This window comes from Meles meles, chromosome 4 (genome assembly GCF_922984935.1).
Source record: "Meles meles chromosome 4, mMelMel3.1 paternal haplotype, whole genome shotgun sequence".
NCBI lineage: Eukaryota > Metazoa > Chordata > Mammalia > Carnivora > Mustelidae > Meles > Meles meles.
Genome location: NC_060069.1, coordinates 27,669,737 through 27,690,017, shown reverse-complemented (window position 1 = coordinate 27,690,017; position 20,281 = coordinate 27,669,737). Strand labels below are relative to the sequence as shown.

Genomic DNA, 20,281 nt, shown 5'->3' with positions numbered 1-20,281 from the left:
CCCTAAAAGAATCCCCAAGAGGCTTTGTATACCTAAGGACGTCCACAAGAAGTGCCCTTAGATGGGGCCAGGCTTAGCCCCAGACGGAACATCTTTAAGCTTGTATTCTCATAATGAGAGCCCTTGTTCTGGGACCACCCTGAGATGTGGAAAGTTCTTTCATGCCCCATGCCCAAACCTGCTTCCTGTGTCTCCCTCTTTGTCATACTCCCCCCCCCCCCCGCCCAAACGACATACCACCCAGAATTTGGCCTCTCCCAGGAGGAGGTGGGTTGGCAAAATTTGGATATTCAGAAAGCAGAGGCATCAGACTGTTGGCGATAGAACGTAAAAATACAGGGAGGGGGAAGAAATTGAACAGCGGTAGGGGGTGAGGGAATCCCTGCCCTGAGACCTCCCCTCTGGTGGACACGGCGCCCACATGGCAGCCGGCAGGAACTTCAGACTGCCTGGCCTTCTACAGATCATGTGGGCAGTGGCAAGGCCCAGGTCCTGATGCAGACGGCAAGGCCAGCCTGGCACGAGGGGCTGGCTGGGCCTTTGTCAATGACCACTAACTTTTCTTGGTGGTCCCCTGGTGTCCTTGACATGTGACCCTGGATGCAGCCCTGGAAGTAGATGGTGCCCCATTTTACAGATGCGGCGGGGAGACTTGCCCAAGGTCACCCAGCCAGGAAGTGGCAGGCAGTCTGATTCTGGAATCTGTGGCGTCACCAAGAGGAGTTTCTTCTTCCAAAACAGCAATAGCCTGCTGCAGGCTGCCTCAGGACTTCAGAGACATTTTTTAATTCATAAAATGTACAAATCGGCAGTGACCGTGTAGGAGTTGTCCCACGTGTGCACACCTGTGTAGCCACTGCCCAGATCAAGCTAGCCCACATTCCCATCACTCCAGCCATCTCCCTTGTGCCCCTTCCCAATAGGATGAGGCCTTATTTCAACTTCTCGGGGTTTCCTCTGAGAAGCTTGGAGCGTGCTTCTCCTCTTTTTCTGTGATTTCTGGATCCCATGATTTACCCCACCTTCCTGTGTGCCCCCCTCCTCCCCACTGCCCCTGTCTCCTCCTGCTTCTCCCCCCCCCCACTGCACCCCCCCCCCATCTCCTCACCAATTCAAACACAAAAGCCAGAATGAGGGGCACAGTCTGAGAAGCTGGGTTGGGGTCCTTTGACTCCTCGCTTTCTCTCAGGGTCCTCAGTTTCCCCCTGTGATTCTGTTGCCCCATTATTTCAATGACGGGAGGAGGCTTAAGTACATCATGGGATATGAGCTGGTGATGGGAGAGTGGTAAATGGGGCCACCCTTGCTCTTTATTCTCCCATTCCCCAGCCATCCCTGTCAGGGGCAAAGGGCCTTCCTGGGCAATCCTCAGAAGCACAGATCATTCAGAGTGGCCTTCCAGAGCTTGGTAATTTGCAGGTAGGAAGTTCTTTTTTCTCTCTCACCTAATCCAGTCTGCTGCATTTTAGACCCCTCTCGGAAACCAGCTGCCCCTCAGAAGGACTCCTCCTCCTTCACCATGCTCCCTTGGCTTCTCCTGCCATAGTTCTCTGGCCCTGGATGAGGCTGGGAATTCTGATTCCAGGCCAGTAGCTATGAGCTCAAGCTCTCCTTGAGGGGTGTGTAGGGCACCTCAAAACCTGAGTCAGGCCCCCATCCCGTCTTTCAGAGCCCCTAGCATCTAACAGCCACAACTCCCAGCATCTGCACCCTACCCCAGATCTCAGGGAGCCCCACATGCAAGAGAAAGCAGGACTTTCTCCCAAGCCCCTCACAGTGAGGATAGAGAGGAGGGACCCAGGTAAACAGGCAGAATAACTAGACTGGAGTTAATCCCTGCCCCCAACCAGAGACTCAGGATTCTCCTGCCAACATCCAGTGCATCACCTCCCCTATCCAGACAGTACCATGGCAGGGGAGGGAAAAAGACTCAGGTTCAAGGGAGGCTACAGACTTCCTCACTCTTGCCTAGGTCTCCTCTCCTGGTCTCAGGAACTCCTGTAGTAGAGAAGGTGCTGGGGGCTCCATCTGGCCTGAAACTCCCACCTCAACCCACCCCCAAGGTCAGGTGACTTCAGCCCAGGGAATTGGTGAGGGCTTGAGAGAAAGCCCTCGTTTCTCCTCTCCATGTGGGGCATCAGGAGACAAGTTGGGAAATGTAGGCAGTAGTAGAAATACGGAGGGCCTTGAATGCCAGTTTTGAAGTGTGGGCTTTGACTCCTAGTTCCTGGGGACTTTGGGTTGCAGGTGGTGGGGTTGAAAGCTAGTACACTGGTCCAGGCAGGACCTGATGAGGGCTGGCCCCTGCCTGTGTCCCACAACTTGTCCCCTGATGCCTCAGGACCCCTTGCTGCTGCCACACCGTGTATTTGCAACCTTGCATGTATTAGGCGTTTTCATACCTCCGTGCTTCTGTACACACTGCTCCTACTTTCTGGAGTGTTCTTACTCCACCTCTAATGGTCAAATTTACACCTTTTCAAAGACGCACCTCTACTACCCATTCTCTGTGAAGCCCATACCCCAGCTATATCCCACCATGGAATGCTTTCCTAGAATCAGTAGGTTTGGCTGCATCTGGCTGGGAATTTTCCAGCTTAGTGTGTCTGGAGTCCAGAGGGATAATGAGGATGTTTAGCATAGGGAAATAAGTGGAAGAGGAAGTTCAAAGTCTGCGTGAATTCCTCAATGATAAGGGCTACAGGGAGCTGCCCTGGCCCTGTCCCCCAAAGAGCAATGGTAGACCAGATGGCCCAAGGCAAGGTCATGGTCAGGGATTGATGTAGTCCAGACTAGTGGTCAGAGATGCAGTTCCCATCTAGGAATGTGTACTTGCTAGGGGATCTCGGGTCTCTCTTTCCTCTACCCTTCTGCAGATGGGGTCTAACACTCAGCTAAACTGGGGTAAAGACAGAGCTCATCTTCCAAACTACCCTCACGTTATTCAGAGACAGCCCATACTGCCAGGTTACCCCAGGGCCTCCTGCCCACCTCCTCTGCAAACTACCTCTCAGGAAAGACTTTGTAGCTATGCTGCTGGGTGGGACGGGCAGAGTCGGCTAGAGAGGTTGACCCAATAGTCTTCCACCTTCAAAGAGCGGTAAGCAGAGGCTGCTAGGAACTCCATGATGCCCTTGGTGACTGAAAAAGAATGATCTCTTGGCAAACAGTGTGGCCACAGCTCTGGCTTAAGAGACCCAGCAAAGGGGTCCCTAGGTGGCTCAGTTGGTTAAGCGTCTGACTTGATTTTGGCTCAGGCTGTGATCTCAGGATTGTGAGATTGAGCCCTCCATTGTCTCCACCCTGGGCATGGAGGCTGTTGAGATTCTCTCTCTCCCTCTGACTTGTGTACTCTTTCAAAAAAAAAGAGGACCTAGCAAATGGGGGCATCCACTGTCCTGTCCTCATAGCACAAGTCTGGACTTTTTTTGGTTGTAGGGACAGAAAACTCAACAGACTCAAGCAATTAACAAAGATATTGACTCATGTTGCTGGAAGCAGGGCTACTTTCAGGCATGGCTGCATCCAGGGACACAGATAATGTCAAGAGGACCCAGTTTTTCTCCATCTTTTTATTCAGCCTTTACCTGCGTCGCCTTCATTGTTGTGTTCCACAAGAATACAAGAAGACGGGCGCCTGGGTGGCTTAGTGGGTTAAAGCCTCTGCCTTCAGCTCAGGTCATGATCCCAGGATCCTGGGTTCGAGCCCCGCATTGGGCTCTCTGCTTGGCAGGGAGCCTGCTTCCTCCTCTCTCTCTGTCTGCCTCTTTACCTGCTTGTGATCTCTGTCTGTCAAATAAATAAATAAAATCTTAAAAAAAAAAAAAAGAATACAAGAAGAAACAAGATGGTAGCAGTACTTCCAACCACTGCATGCTTTGAGGTTTCCAGTCTAGTTGGAAAGACCAAATCTATTTGTCTAATCTCTTAATCCAAAGTCCCAGGAGTGAGCCTGCTGGGGCTCTGAGCAGCCTGACTTGGGCCATGTGCCAGGCACTAAGGCCAGGAATGCTCCGATGGGCTCAAGTGTGATGACATGTTGATCTCTTAGAAGACTGTTCATCAGAATCCCAAGAAGGAAGAGTGGGGAAGGAGGTGGTTTCCCAGGTGGAGATGAGGACATGGCACCAGAGGAGGATAAGGGATGGTGGAAGGCAGCAACAGCAGATGTCTACTCCCATCCATCCCATGTTCATATTGTGGGGAGCAGGGTAGGAGAGAATGGGCAGGAGGCATAGGCAAGGCTGGGAGGGAGCCAGAAGGCAGAACAAACTGCGTTCCTGGAGAGCAGTAAGGCTGAGAAGGCACTTTGGGGAGAATCGTGTTCCAGACAAGCAAGACCAATGGTGAGACTTGAGCCAGTGACTTCCAGAAGTCACCTCTGGGGTCCTTGGGCCACCCCTCTTCCCATGCCTGAGCAGTATGAGCCGGTCACAGATCACTGAAGACAGACCATCTCGAGTGTTTCAGTCTGAGTAATGCTTTTGGGCAAGAAAGGAAACATGTGACCCCAAAGAGAGACCACAGCACATTTCCTTCAAATCCCATGTATTTTCTTTGAAACAGTTATACAAAGAACCATATCCTGCTCCCCAGTAGATCTGTGTTGCTTTCCATATACCAAGTTTTAAATGATTTACCAGCTCATGTCCTTCCCTCCCTTGGCTGCTAAAGTTAACAGTCCAAGATGGAACCTGGGTTCACTGTGGGGCTTCCAGTCCCATCGCACATGGGCAGGTGAGGTCTGGGTGCTGGGAAGTCTGAAAGGCATCCCAGACAATGAGGCCTTCTCTTGCCCCTGGGCTAGGCCAGCTATGGTGCTTAGCTGTGCTTGGGAAAGTTGGACGTTGAGGATCTTTGTGACAATGAGGCTCCACCAAGGCCTCCACAAGGGACAAGAGTGTCGAGTGGAAGGGACTCAACTCTGCAGCCTCTTGAACACTGAGTTGGCCAGCTTCTACTTGGACCCCCTTCTTCTACAGCAATGGCGACAATGTATAGCCATAGCAGGCAATGGCGAGCTCTCTGGCAAGTGGGATCCTTATCCCTCTGTGCGGTCACCTTAGAACCGTGGCCAAAGTCACACCCTTGGTACCAGGCCAGAAGGAAGGAAATGCTTTCCTCCATAGCCCCATGGCAACGCGCCTTTGAGTCAGCAGGGGAGGTGCTTGGGGCCCATTTGAGGGAATTGAGGACCTTGTCCCAGGGCAGGAGGGACAAGTTGGAACAGACAACCGAGAGTATTTGATTCTGGAGCTGCCTTGCTGAACTTTCTCCAATGGCCCTGTTGGGAAACCGTGGCATTCTCTTCCCTGAGCAGGGAGGAGGAAACTGATATGGGGTTGCCCAGGGGTGGCAGCCACTTTCCTAAAGCCAAAGAGACTTGCAGAAGTTTCCACCAGCTCAGCGGTTCCTCCATGGAGGAATTCACCTGCCTTTCCCCACCCAGTGGTTCCCAAGACCTGTTTTTCTCCTATCTGTCCCTGGGCAGCCATCACCCATACTCGCATGTTAGACCCAGGGCCAATGCCTGTCCAGCCCCCACAGCAGCACGCAGGTCTGGTTCCATCCCTGATCCCTGGCCAGGGTGTGGGGAAGGGGAGGCAGGAGGCTTGGGCCTCCCCATTCCTTCTCCCCACCTCCCAGGGGCAGGGGCAGGGGCAGGGGCCGAGGCAAAGGAGGTGTGGTGGGATGGCAAACCATCCTATAGGGGCCTCTCTTATTTCCTGAAACCTCCCCTCCTTCATTAGATGTGAAACAGCTGGAATTGTTTAGAAGCTAAGAAGAAAGTAGGTGAGGTCTGGGCAAGGAGGGCCAGTGGCCTCCTCCCAGCCTCATGACCCTGGAGACTGAGCACAGGCTCCCAGAATGGGGACAGAGCCTGGAAGATGGAGCCAGACTCCTGGATTCCTCCCAGGCCTGGCTCCAGGGACCAGCTCCTCATAACCAGGTAGCACTAGCTAGCCCCTCCCACCCAGAGAGACCGAGGCAAGGATCGAGAACCCCCAACCCAGGCTGGAGGGTGGCAGAGTCCCAAGGGCCAGCTCTGGGCCCCACAGAGAAGCCCTCCAACCTTCGTCCAAAGTAATGCTTAGTGCTCCTCCCCCCTCCCCCCCCCCCCCCCCCGCCAAAAATGACCAAGTTGTTACAGCTGCAGCAGTCTTGGAAGCCACCAGGAAGCCATGACAGGACCGTGAAGGCAGACCCAGCTGTGGGGACAGTGAACAAGAGTTCCAGGTCCAATACAGGTCTGGGTCGGGTTTTAGTCTGGGGTTGGGATCGTGGTTCTGTCTGAACTTGGATCAGTCAAGTGACAGGCCTTGTTTGGCCTCATGTTCCCGGAGTCTGTGGATGAGAGGTAGGCAGCTGATGAGGATGACGGGTCCCCTCCCTGTGTCTGTCCCCCAGGGTGGCCAGGCGACCAGCCTGCAGTGGGAGGAGGAATGTTACCATCTGCGGATGATCGAGGTGCAACGCAAGAAATGCCTAGAGGAAGCCCGGCTGGAGAATGACACAGCAGGTGAGGCCCAGCGGGCAGAGAAGGCCCCAGACCCCCAAGGAGCCCCGCCTCTCATCAAGTCGTGAGCCCAGATCCAGGCACATTCCTCCCACACATGTCGGGTGGGGATGGCACCATGGAGCTGCCAGAAGCGAGAAGAGGATGCTGGAAGAAGCTGGGGGACCAGATGGAAGCAGGAAACCCTAACAGGCCTCTCTGATCCCATCCCCTGCCCCAGTACTGGGAGCTCCCTGCAGTTCACCAAGGAGCACACACTAGGTTGGGGGTTCTGAGGCCCAGTTCCTTCCTCCCAGCCCCAGGCTCTGCACCCAGAGGTACCACTCGTGCACCAGCCCCTAGGCGCACAAGCTTCCCTCCCATCCCAGCCCACCTTCCGTAGGCCAGACGAACCAGCCGCTCATGCACTGTCCAGCTGATGAGACAAGTCACAGTCAAACCTGGAGGATGAGCACTTGAGGGCCTGGCTCCTCCTCCTGCAGGGCGGTGGGAAAGCTCCGGCCTCATGGTGGGAAGGGTGATGCCAGGGGAAGGGTGATGCCACAGACCACAGGGGTACCCACAGACCAAGGCTGCCTAGCTGCCTAGAGCTGGCAGCACTATCCCATCACATGACAGACAGCATCCTCTACTCCCCACTCTCCCACCCCGGGAGCCCCACACTTGGCACAGCAGCCCTGGGGAAGGCACAGGAGGAATTATGGAGACCTTTCTTTGAAAGGTACCCTTGAGCCAGATTCTGAAGGGTAGGCCAGAGGACATGGAGAAGGAGAGAGGCTGGGGAGGTGGGAGGTGCCTCAGCAGACTGCTTACGGGGAGTGGGGGTGGGTACAGAGCCCAAGACTCGCTAAGGGTGGAGAGGGGCTGAGCAGTTGGGTGGCTGTGTCTGCTCTGGGCCTCCCTGAGGCCAAACTTGAGGTTACAGAATGGCCTTGCCCAGGAGTAGGGAACATCTTTACATCTACTGGGCTCCCCAGTCTCCTGTCAGCTCTCTGAAGCTAACAGTTATGCAACCCCTCCTGGATCCCTCCTCCTTGGCCCCAGTGCCCAGAATGTCTGCCTCCTGCACCATAAGTGAATGTCTGTAGCCTCACGGAGGGCCTTTACCTCCCCCGGCTCTTAAGGAAGGAAAGATCCCTGCCTCCTGGGGCCTTAAGACTAAGACCTGGGTGAGAGGTGGCCAGACCATGCACCGCCACCCCCTCCAGGGCAGGGAGGCAGGAGACACTGCACACCAGCCCCAGCAAGCCCTAGCAGCAGGATCTGGGACTGCAGGTAGCCCAGAGAGGCCCAGACCCCAGGATCTAGGCCCCCATTGCAGTGCCTCCTAGGCCCCGAGGGCAAGCCACCCTCGTGATCTCAGTGAGATCATTGCTGGCACAGGGCACCTGCCGGGTGCCAACATCCTGCCACCAGGAAGACGGCCTGGGATCCAGAGGAGGGCAAGTATGGGTCTGTGGGCAATGAGTCTGCCCGTGACCTTGCGTGGGGCTCTGTGCGTGTTCGTGCATGTCCAGATGTGTGCTCTTGGCCCACGTGGGTGTGGAGCTGCGTGTGCCTCTGGGACCTGTAAAGCCCCATGTCGGACTCCGAGTGTCTGTGTGTGTCAGGCGCATGTGTGTCTGTAAGCCTGGAGAGGCCTGGATGTGTCTGCCCGGTGCACGGTGTCTCTGTGTCGTGGTTTGTGGATGTGTGTGTGTGTGTGTGTGTGTATCTGCGGTGTGCCCGTTCCTCTCTGTGCTTGTGTGTCTGTGAGTTGCATGTATCTCTCTGTGTCTTTGTTTGCTGTGTCTGGTCTTTCTATGTCCACATAAGCATACATGTATATGTATTTGCCCATATGTCTGTGGTTCTTTGTGTCTGGGAGTCAGTGTCTGTGTGTGTCTGTCAGTGCACACGTGTCTATAAACTGGCACACAGAAGCCCCCTGTCCTTCCCCCACTCCCACCCCAGGCTCCCGGCTTGCTTTCTTGCTCAGGTGGAAGTCCCGGACTTCCCACAGGCAGCCAGCACCCTGCATCTCTGTGGGCCTAGGAACATACGTGGTGGGGCCTGTGGGGCCTTTCTGGGACACACACACACAGACAAGAGGCTCTCCGGATGGCTAGCATTGTCTTACCGACCACTCTGTTCTCAACTTCCTGAACTTACTGCCTCCTCCAGGAAGCTTCCCTCACTACATGCCCCCAGTGGCTCTTCTTCCCTGGCCCCCCTGCCATGTCACAGTTCACAGCCCAGTCCTGGTGGTGCTGAAAGTCCTTGAGGCCAAGTGCAGCCTCCTGAAGGGCAGTGCCCAGTCTCCCTCTCCCTGTGCTGCTTCTGGGGAAGCTGAGCTCAGGGCCGGGGACCCAGCTCTGAATCTGCTCTCCAACCCGTGCTGCAGCTTGAGAACCATAGAGCTGAGTTTGGTGGGGACCCAGATGCAATAATTGGCCTACAAAACAAGGTGTGCCCAGCATTGTTAGAGGGCTAGAGTCCAGCAGAGCAAAATTCCCCCAAGAAATGGGCCTGGAGCCCTTCAGAATGGGAGAAGTGTGAGAGGTTTGCTGGAGAGGAAGCATGGGAATGGGTGAACAGGCTGCACCATTCACCAGCGATGGGACCTTGGGCTAGTTACCTGATGTCTCCATGCCTCAGTTACTCATCTGTAAAATGGGAGAGTTAAATAAGTTGTTTATTTAAAGAGGGTAGAACCATGCCTCCCACATACAAAGGCTACGTGACTGTTTGCTGCTATTACTAACAGGGTCTTAAATGGCGAGCAGGATGTGCCTGGCCTCGTGGGTCCCTCCAGGGTCTCCAGAGAGGTTGGCACAGGAATGGAGGAGGGACTGGGAGCCAGAGGGAGGCCACAGAAGCCTCAAGACAGAGTGGACCGAAGGGGTTGGGGCCCCAAGGAAGGGAGGCTGTGTTCTCTGGCACGGCTTCACCAATGCAGTTGCTCTCAGCCTTCAGCCGTTGCCGCCACCGGCTGCTGCAGCCCCAGAAGGCCCCCTCCTCAGTGCCAGCCCACTCTAGCACTCAGGCTCCCAGGCTCTTCCCCAGCTGGGGAAGTCCTTTTACCTCCTCTTCCCAGGCCCCCTTCTTGAGAATTTATGAACCTTCGGACCTGGGCTGGGCTGGGCTGGGCCCAGCTGGCATTGACTTTGGCTTGGGGGTTGGGTTTCCTGAGAAAATCTATGGGCCTGGCAGCGTTGCAAAGAAACAATGAATCTCCCCCAGGGAAGGGGATCCAGAAGAGTCCTCGTCCCTCATGGACACGCAGACCCTGAGGAGGCAAAATCATGCATCTGCCTATTAGAGCAACCGCCTAGGGACCCCACTGTGCACCCTTCACCAGCCAGCCCTCAGGGCTTATAAGTATGAGGTGGAAAACACAGCCTGCAGGGCAGGGTTTTCTCCAGACTCGCCTCCTGAACACCACCACCCCATAGCGCAAGTCACAGTTTGACTGAGTTGGGGGCATCGGTGTTGCTTTTTTAATTTTCTGAAGACTCCTCAAGACCTAGCTGAATCCCAATATACCCACTGCCCCATCATACCCAACACCTCCTTTTACGACAAATATTTTCTAATGTCTCCTTTATGAAATTCAGGACACGTGCATCCATTTTTCTTTCTTTCTTTTTTTTTTTTAATGAAGTTCTGGTTGTAAAAGAAAAATAAAAAGGAAAGTGATTTGTAATGAAATACTATGCACCCATTCAGGCACGATGACTCTGACAAATAAGAAGACATAGTCTGAAGCCTGGAACGTACTTGTACGTTCTGGAAATGCGATGGGTGGGTTGAGCTATACAGTGGTTGCTTCCCTGACTCCGGTTCATGGGCAGCATTGTTAGAGGTAATGCGATTTTCTAAAAACCTTGTACAGCTCTTAAGAGTATCCAGCATACTGGGCACCCGGATGGCTCAGTCAAGCATCTGCCTTCGGCTCCAGTCATGATCTCAGGGTCCTGAAATCAATCCCGCATCGGGCTCTCTGCTCAGCAGGGAACCTGCTTCTCCCTCTCCTTCTACCTGCTGCTTCCTCTGCTGTGCGCTCTGTCGAATAAATAAAATCTTTTAAAAAAATAGTGTTCAACATACAACAAAATCTCTCCCTTTACTCAGTTGCATTTCTGGAAGACCCCACATATGTTAAAACTCTACAGGAAGTACCTTGTGTTTATATGCAAAATGGAGTAATAGTCTAGGCTCTGTCATTACAACACATTTTCACCTACACAAATGCCCAGGGGCTCACCGGAAAGTCTTGCAGAATACTACACAATTCATTATCATGCGACACCTTACAGGATATCTTCCTGACATCCCTGGGACCTGCCCACCAAATGCTGGGTGAGACCCCCAATTTCTGCAACAAACAAAATCCCCACCGTTGTTCAAAACACCCCCAGGGGGAGCTCCATCCCTCGCTGAGGACAATGGAGCTTGCAGCCTGGGCAGGGTGATGCCAGCTCTCACACTGGAGGTTCCTCCAGGTGGGACCCTGGAGGAAGAAGAAGAATGGGTGCCGGTGGGCTCAGGTCCCAAGGCTGGAGGAATCCGGTGACTGTGCTGACCTGTGTGTCCTCTGCCTTCCCCCTCCCCACCAGGCTGCAGCAAGATGTGGGACAACCTCACCTGCTGGCCGGCCACCCCTCCGGGCCAGGTGGTCGTCTTGGCCTGTCCCCTCATCTTTAACTTCCTTTCCTCAACTCAAGGTAAGAGGTCCAGGTTGAAGCCAGGATGCTGGGGCAGCTCAGGTGGTACCAGCTGGAGTGGGTCCCCACCTGTTGAGGAAGTGAGAAGGCAAAAGACAGTGGTCAGAGGGGCCCAAGCAATCCGTGGGCGGGGGGGGGCTCCCTGGAAGAGTGTGTATTGGCAGTAGGTCTTTGAAGGATCCATGGGATTTGATTAGCTCTTCACATAAAAGATAAGCACATGGGAAGGGCTCACCAAATATTTGTTCAGCAATTGATAACTGATTGACAGATGCATGACTAGATTATGGCTCCCGTGTCCCCGTTGTCTGGTCATGACTGTCTTTCACCGCCTGGAGCCGATGAACTTTGGGGCTTTGCTTGCACACCTTGTCATGTTCTGCTTCAACGAATGTTCTCATAGAAGGCAGAAGAGGAGGAGCCTCTTTAGGAACTGGGCTTTCTTGCCATCGACTCACTGAGGAAGCCTCCAGCCTATATTCAGCCATTCTTCGTTGAGTGAACATTTATTAAACGTCTACTGGTATGACAGGCATGGGCTAGACAAACACAAGGAGGGGAGCGTTAGACCAGCCATGCTGTCTGCCTGGCTCTAGCTGAGGAGACACTCAGCAGCGACACAAACACGTGTTGTAAACGGCAAGGAGTCCTGGGAGGGAGAAGGGGGTAAGGCACAATATTAAGGCAGGTGTTCGTGGATGGAGGGGTGACCTTTCAGCTGTAGTCTGAAGTCCTGGAGGTGGGGAAGATCCTGAGTGGAGCAGGGGGTGGGATTGTGGAGAGGAAGGATCAGCAGCCTGTGGGATGGACACTGAGGAAATGCAGTGGAGGTCCCGGGCTGAGCAGGGGAGGGAGGAGAGCAGAGAGATAGGCGGCAGAGGCCATGCCGGCCCTGAGTGCTGACTGAGTCCTTGGACTTTTTCCTAAGTTCACTGAGAAACCACTGGGGACACTAAGCTGGGGACTGAACAGTCCAATTTAGGTTTAGGTTTTTAACCGATGACTCAGATTTCCATGAAAAGAAAGGATTCTGGGGGTGCAGTGGGAAGACCCAGTCACAAGGCAGGTGAGAAGTGGTAATGGTTTGGACTTCCAGCATGGCAGGAGAGAGAAGGGGGAAATTTCCCTGTCTGTGAAGGGTGCGTGGGACCCCTGGCAGGGAGGGAGAGATCCAGCATGCCCACCTCAGATCTAGCTGGATGAGCTGGAGACTCATCAAAGACTAAGGGAGGAGCAGGTCTGGAGAGGGGAGGACCCAAGGGAGGAGCAGTTCTGCAAGGGGAAGGAACCGAGAGAGGAGAAGGTCTGGAGTGGGGAGGATCCAATGAAGGAGCAGGTGTGGACGGAGGAGGACTCCGGGAAGGAGCAAATCCAGGGTGGGAAGGACTCCAGGGAGGAGCAGGTCTAGAGTGGAGAGGACCCAAGAGAGGAGCAAGTCTAGAGGGGGAAGGATTAAGAGGAGCACGACCTAGATAAGAATTCAAAGGCTGTGCAGAAAGACTCTTGGGCATCTCTTATTCCAGGTGGCCTTTCGCTCTCTGGACCTATTTCTGTGTATAATAGGGACAGGCGGTGGGCCAAAGGGACTCTGGAGCAGGCTGGTGTTGCCCTCCAGTGCTCAGTGTTGTGATTTCAGCAGTGAGGGAGAGATGTCGGTGCCCTCCCTGTGGAGTCTGGAAGCAGTCAGAGACATCCGTATTCCAAGCAAGCTCCCACCTAGCCCAGCTTTCCGGGGGCACCCGACACCTGGGCAGGTAGGTGATGAACTCTTCCAGCAGCTCTCACGCGTCCAGTCCGCAGACCCTGGCACCCAGCCATCTATCAGATCCCTGGAAGTGCCTGCAACTTGTGTTCCTCCTTGACACTCCGCTAATTGCATTCCTCCTGATGGCTTTTCCTTCTGTCCCTGCTGGAATTGTCAAGGCAGTTCCTTCCCTTAAGAACCTGGACTGCAGCCCACCATCTGGCTAACCCCGAGGCTGCCAGCCCCCTGGGGCCCACATGGTGCCTTTGTGCAGATGAGAAGAAGGCAGTCCCTCCTCAGGCAGAGTCAGCCTCTCACCAGAACCCACCAGAACCCACCTAATGACAAGCTGAATATGAGGTAGACCGGTCCCCATGTTTATTAGCCAGATGGCCTTGTGCAGTGAACAACCTACATAGCTGCACCGGGCGGCCTTAGCCTCTGAAAATGATGGAGAGAAATAAGAGACCAGCGTAGGGGCTGCAAATGGAAGGGAAAGAAGGTGTGTTTTCCTGGGAAGAATGTGTGAGCCTTAAACTCCAGAGAGGGAGGTTTGCGAGAAGGCAAGTGTAGAACTGGGACAGTGCCAAGCCCAACTCCCACCCCTTTGGGTAACAGGACTGGGGAAAGAGCGTCCTCCCTGGAAGCATTGGAAGGGACATAGTTCTACAGGCAAAGTTGAAGACACCTGAAGAGAATAAAGACTGTAGAGTTAGAGAGAAGTCATCTCCCCAGACTGGGTAAAAACCCCTGGGGAAGGAGTGTTGGCCAGGCAAGGGACTGCTCATCAAGGAATCAAAATGTCCATGGGGGCCTAGTCCTTTGATTCCTGGTCTGCATGTCTTTCATTGTGGTGTTTTTACCTTGAAATATTTGAAAAGACATTTTTTAAGAGTGACAACTAGGATCGCCATTTTGGCTAAGACAACAGTGGTTATATTAATGTGTCTGTGGGGTCTGTGGGACACCTCCCCACCCACCCCACCCCCCCTGCGTCGTGAAGCCATAGGTCAGAGTCTTGATGCCAACCTGAGATGTTTGCCATGGCTCACTGGAACAGGGCACCACGGACAGGATTTCAGCAGGAGAGCCCCATAGTCAGAAGAGAACAATCTCTTCAACTATCTCGGGGTGGGAGTGAGTTGGAGGGGACAGGAAAGCGGTGAGAGTCAGCAGGAGGCTCCTGCCTAATTCCAGGGAGAGAAGATGGTGGTGGTAGTGAGGAAGGGAGGCTGGGATGAAGGGACTGGTGATTGATGGGGAAGGGGAGAGAGGGCCGGGGGCGGTGGGGGAGCAATTCTGCCATTTCTACCTCCAATCACTGAGCTGTGCTTTTCTCATGGAGAGCCCAGGGACGAGTGGAGGGGAGGCAATGACTTCTTTGTGTGACATGGTGAGCCGCAGGAGACTGGGAGATTGTGGGGTTAAAGTCCCTACAAAGTCCCGCCCTCCCGCCCTCCTGCCCTCCGTATTCCCCTCTACACATATAAATTGTGCTGGTTCCTAAGCCCAGTCTGGAGAGAACTTTGAATTGCTTCTTGGGGTCTCAGGTGGCCACCCTTTAGATCTCTCTTCAAGAACAGTTCCCTTTGAGACCTGGGCCACAATCCCAGGGCTGTACAAAGCAGCCATCCAGCTCTGAAAGTGACCCACTATCCACTCCCTTCCCCCGATATGTGGGGCAAGCAGGTTTCCAGGGGACAGGGTTCCCCTTGAGCCACTCCAGAAGCCCAGAAAGATGTGGAGTCAGGCCAACCCACAACTGTATCCCAGGCCTGCTTCCTCCTTGCTGTGTGACCATAGGCAAGTCACCCGACCTCTCTGGACCTTGGCAGTCCCCTCCTTTAGTGGAACTCATCATAACTCCTAATGGCTAGCTTTAACACAGTCCCATTTGCTGCCCCCCACCCCTGCAGTGTAAATGCTGGTGGGTCCTCTAATTCATGATGGTACCAGGTGCCTGCTGTGTCACAGGTCTGGCCTCACCAAGCCCTAGTCTTTCTGGCCAGTGGGGTGCTCAAAACTCGAGGTCTTGGTGTCCCAACCTCAAGGCTGGCTGATTTGGGCTTATCACCTTTTTGGACTTGCCCCCCCCCCCAGCTGGTGGGGGAAGTCCACACAAGAATCAGATCCTGGGAGGGACCCTCGGTGAGCTCCTGAGATCTGGGGCTGAGGCAGGCCTGCAGTTTTACTGAGGGCCTGGTTGAAGCCCACCCAGGCTGCACGGGCAGGGGCAGTGGAAAGCTAAGGGGCTAAGTGAGCACTTCTCTCTTGCGCTGGGAGCCCCTTGCAGCAGAGTGGTTGGGAGGCTGGCCCAGAGAAGGGCTGCCAAGTCAGGAACTGGCCCCGCCCGACACCCCTGCCTCAGTAGAGTGTCTCCTGCTGACTCCAGGACCTCGCAGTGGAAAGAGACCCAGGCCCGCTCCTGAGTCTGTCCTTGGCTGTCACTCAATTCCCCAGCCTTGAGGCAGGGTGGTAAGAACCTCTTTCAAAGGGCAGCCTGGAGGATTTACAGAAATAGCGGGCAGGGAATCACCCAGTTGGGTGGATTCCAAGCCAAGTTTAGAAATATTAAATGCGCATGCAGAGTGACTCTCCCCGAGCTCTCCGGACAGCTCGACTCCTCCTACAGCTCTGCGCCTGGACACCCAAAACAAGGTCTCAGGTCCCCCCTCAGTGCAGGCAGGGGCAAGGTTACCCAGGATGACTCCAGGGGTCACACCTGCCATAGCCTCTCGGGGCAAGTGACCAGCCTCTGGGAGCCTGGCCTCTCCAGGGTGAAATGGGCTTCCCTTCCTCGCCGGGGGTTGAGGGGATCCAGTGAGATACTGGGCCTCAAGTGCTCTGTCCCGCTGCGACAAACGAAGGTTCTCAATGGTGATGCTGCCGGTGATGGTGCTGGTGACAGCGATGGGACCGTGATGGTGATGATCGTGGTTGTGCTGGTGAGGCTGGCGGTGACCCTGGTGGCGGTGCTGGGGACAGCGATGACACAGTGGTGGTGACGAAAGTGATGCCGGTGGTGGCAACGACGATGCCCCCAGTGATAGTGCCTGGGGTGTGAGGAAGGAGCTATAGGTCAAGGACGTTAGGACCCGCCTTCTTTCTCAGCTCTTCCTCATCTCCTCACCTCATCATCCTCTCCCTCCTCCTCCATCCATTTACCTCCTCCTCCGGCCCCTTCTCCTCCCTTCTGTCTTCCTCTCTCTGCTCCTTTCCTCCCCCTCCTTCTCCTCCTCTTCCCCCCTCCCTCCCACCCCAACAGGCCAGCTCTCACCTGGACTCGGACCCAGGTGCCTCTTTAGTGAGTCTGGGGATCTTCTCTGGCTCCCCCATTTTCCCTTCAGCCCCTCCCCAGGCTAGAGAGTCAGCAGCCACAAGGGCAGCCTCTTAGCGGGTCCTGTCCCTTTGCTTCAGCTTTGGGCCTCCGAGGACAGTGGAGGGTGCCACAGTCCCAGAGCCCCAGCTGCAGCAAAATTCAACCCCAAGACCCTGTGGGGCCATGCTGCCTGATCCCCCCTCCCACGTGCCTTTGTCTGGGCGGGCTCCCCAGCTAGGACTCCCTGCTTCCCCACTTAGGATTTCAGACCTGCGCCCTTCTCAGGTATCCTTCCTGCCTCACCTTTGGTCCCGCTCCAGTGACACATCTGAGCCACACTGGGTATGGGAGGAAAGCAGGCCCATTGGCCCAGGAAGGCTGAGCCAGGAGGAGCCCCTCGGGCCAGCCAGAGGACGGTTGTCTGTACCCATGGGGCAAAGAAACCCTCAGCCACTCCAGCACTTTTGGCCCTGTGACCAGGGTGAGCACTCAGCTTGTGACGAGGGCCACGGGTCATTCTGCACCAAGAATCCAGGCTGTGACAATCTATCTTGCCCCGGGGGGCAGTTTTAGACATGGCAAGGGGCAGGGCTGAGCCCAGAAAGGTCTGCTGTGACTGTCCCTCATGTTGGAGGGTCCTCCTGGCAGCCCTGGAGGAGATTTGCCCCACCCCAAGTCCCCCACGGTGCCCTAGGGTCTAGGGCAGGGTGGCTGGAGCCCAACACCACCGGGGGTGGCAGGGCTAAGGTGAGCTCAGGGACAGCCAGGCCCCACGCCTACTCCATGGACTCGTCCTGCTCCCAGCCTCAACCTCTCTCCTCTCGGCCCCTGCCCTCCACCCAGGCCTCAACGTGAGCCGTGGCTGCACCACCGAGGGCTGGACACACCTGGAGCCCGGCCCCTACCCCGATGCCTGTGGCTGGGATGACAAGGCATCAGATTTGGAACAGGTGGGCCTCTGTGCACCCCTGCCCCTCCTCCCCCAGAGTGCCTTGGTCTGCAAGGCTCCTTCCACTCTCTCCCAGCAAGGAGTAAGGTTGCTGTCCGTGTGGAAGCCAGGACTCGGGGTGGGGGTGGGGTCCTTCCCAAGCCTCCTCCCTCACCACACCTGCACTTCCAGGGCTCTCTCTGTCTCTCCCTGACCCGGAACAGGAAGGGGGCTTTCACCCTCCCAGCCGGGCTACCCCCTGCCCCACCCCCATCCCATCCACACTACCCCACCTTGTGGGCACCTTGCCCCGGCCCTAGAGGGGGGCAGGCCTCATCTTCCTGTCTCATGCAGAGGGGGAACTGAGGGGCAGATCTTGGAAGGAACCACCCTCAGATACCAGGCAGCCAGCCAGGGACTGGAACAGGGACAGGAACAGGGACAGGACTGTGGTCCTGAGTCCCAGGACAGGGACGCCCGGGAGCAGGCGAAGATGGGCTCACTGTATGGATGTGGGCCCAGGAGCCAGGGAGGGATTCTGATAGGAAGATAGAGTGTAACTGGAGTCCTCAGCTAGGAGCCCCTCATTGCTTTGGTGCGGGGACATAGGTGTGTGTCTGTTAGCTGTGACATTGGTCCCACCCCAGATGCTGCCCGGAGCTTTCACTGCTCCCACGAAGGCAACTTCCTCAGAGGTTCTCAAAGCCCACCAGGTCCTCAGGCAGGATCTAAACCTCCTAAATCCCGCTTGGGCTCCGGCAGGGGTGCGATGTGGCGAGCAAGAAGGGAGGCCCCAGTGACCGAGGCCCTGCACGTGTGTCCATGGGGAGGGCACTCAGAGACACCCAGCAAGAAGCTCTTAGATTCTAGCTTCGTCCTGCCACCCCCTAAAAGGCCAGATTGCCCTCATCCTGCTGACCGCTGCCCCTGAGAGCCCACAGTGGCAAATTACCCCCAGTGTCTTCTTTGGCTTCCTGATTTCCTGTGTGCCTCCCTTGCTGCACAGTGTAAGGGCCTCAGATGGAGCCTGAAGGGCCAGAATGTTGGGCCACTGTGGGGGGCCAATCCCTGGGCCTCTTCACCTGCCAAGGCAGGGATGGGAGGCAGGGTGGATAGAGCACGCACCCCTGCCAGCACCCCCTAGGTGAGCCCACCCCACCTCCACCTAAGATCACCCCTTCCTCTCCCCCCTGTAGCAGCAGCGGTCAATGTTCTACAGCTCCGTGAAGACCGGCTACACCATTGGCCACAGCCTGTCCCTCGCTGCCCTTCTCATTGCCACAGCCATCTTGAGCCTATTCAGGTGAGGTCTAGCCCCAGGACAAGCCTCAAAGCCGACCCAGCCAGGCCACTCCCTTGCTCGAGTGCAGCCTGGTCCAGTCAGGCTCTGGTCCCCTCCCCGGTCATCCCCTACCCACGCAGCACACAGTCCCTGTCTCTGTCCCCCAGCTAGGCCAACCTCCCCAGGAGACAGCAAGCTGCTCAGAGCAGTCCACCTGTCTCAGCTTCGTCCCCACAGGATGGTGCTGAACCTGGGAATAGGGCACCAGAGGGTGGGGCTGGCCCTGGAGGCCGAGGCCCACAGGACTGGGCTACCCGGGGGCGGGGCCTGCACTTGGAGGCCACAGGCTGCCCTTGCCCTGTCCTCACGTGGAGCCCAGGACCATGCAGTTGGGCCAGGTGGCCGAGCCCCCACAGCCGCCCAGCTCCGCCCGCCTTGCGCAGGAAGCTCCACTGCACACGGAACTACATCCACGTGCATCTCTTCATTTCCTTCATCCTGAGGGCCGCCTCTGTCTTCATCAAAGACCTGACCCTCTTCGACAGCGAGGAGCTGGACCATTGCACCAAGGGCTCGGTGAGAACCCTGCCCAGCCCGCCTCGCTCTCCCTCTTCACCTTCTCACGCCGCATCCCTCTTCTCCCGCTTTCTCCCCTTTCCCCTCTCCTTCCTCTTCTCTCTCCCAGGATGGCCAACCACCCCCCCACATCTGCCGCCATCCACAGCTCCTTGAATCCCACTCCCCTCCCAGTTACAGGAGATGGTGCACAGCTGCCTGGGAGCTCCCACACCTGCCTGTGCCTCTGACAAGGGCCTCTCCTTGGTGCAAGTGCGCCATTTTGTGGCCAGAGTCCACAGTACCCCACCCCCCACACACACACACCACCATCCTGCCGCTGTTGCTGACTTCCCAAGTGACCTTCGGAAACTCCCTGCCTCAGTTTCCCTATCTTGCAAGAACTCCAAAGCTTCCTTCCTCCACCCCCCTAACCACCACCATCTGGAGCCAGTCCAAACACACAGCCCTTCTCTTCCCTTCTTCTCCTGACGTCAGCCCTGTTCTGGGGCTTCCTCAGGAAGGGCATTCAAGAGAGTATCTAAGGAATTCATTGCCCATCACTAAGGGGTCCATCTCCAAGTGATCGTGAGCACTGGCCCCCTCTCTGAGTGCCCAAGACCTAAGACAGAGCTCAAGACCAGCCCTGGCTCCCACCCATTCCTATGGCCAGTGACTCATTGCTTCATGAGGGACCTCAGAGGCATTGCATTATTTTGGGGTCAGCAATACCTTCTCCCCAGAGAATGAACCTGTGATGGTGAATCTCAGGCATCTTGACAAGGGGGAGGGAAAACCCAGGGTGGCCACCCTGGCCAATTCCCAGAGCTCCTCAGAGGACCCTACCCAGAAGCTGGGACTTCTGAGCTACAAAGCCTGGGAAGCCAGGAAGCCTCCAGCACACCTGTTAAGGATAATTGCGGAGACCCATTTAGCAACTATCTGAAGCTTTTCTAAGGCAGGAAGCCCAGCTAATTGTCCTGTTAAAGAGATGAGCTATTCTAGTTGTAAAGCCAGCGGGGGAAGATGGGGGAGCCACCGCCTACAGCTGGCAGGACTGGAGTGACACCTGAGGAAGGAGCTTGCAGCCTTCCTCAGGACAGCAAGCTGCTCTCTGATGATGTCTTAAAGCCAAGGGCACAGGGAGGAAGGGTGGGAACCTGTGTTCCAGGGAGGAATCTAGAATCTAGAGGGCTTCCTGGAGGGGGGGTGGCTTTAAGATTTAAGCTT

General features: G+C 55.8%; 1 protein-coding gene across 5 annotated transcripts in view; it reads left to right on the top strand.

The window, feature by feature from the left end:
* VIPR1 (vasoactive intestinal peptide receptor 1) overlaps nucleotides 1-20,281 on the top strand; it is a 41,275-nt gene that overhangs the window by 13,650 nt on the left and 7,344 nt on the right. For 4 of the 5 annotated variants that reach the window (XM_046001605.1, XM_046001606.1, XM_046001604.1 and 1 more), the window contains 5 exons: nucleotides 6,409-6,520; nucleotides 11,116-11,223; nucleotides 17,130-17,236; nucleotides 18,411-18,517; nucleotides 18,940-19,072. In XM_046001605.1, the coding sequence (XP_045857561.1) occupies nucleotides 6,460-6,520; nucleotides 11,116-11,223; nucleotides 17,130-17,236; nucleotides 18,411-18,517; nucleotides 18,940-19,072 (516 nt within the window). In that variant the 5' untranslated portion in view covers nucleotides 6,409-6,459. The remainder of the gene's footprint in view (nucleotides 1-6,408; nucleotides 6,521-11,115; nucleotides 11,224-17,129; nucleotides 17,237-18,410; nucleotides 18,518-18,939; nucleotides 19,073-20,281) is intronic. The other variant, XM_046001603.1, reaches the window with a different exon arrangement.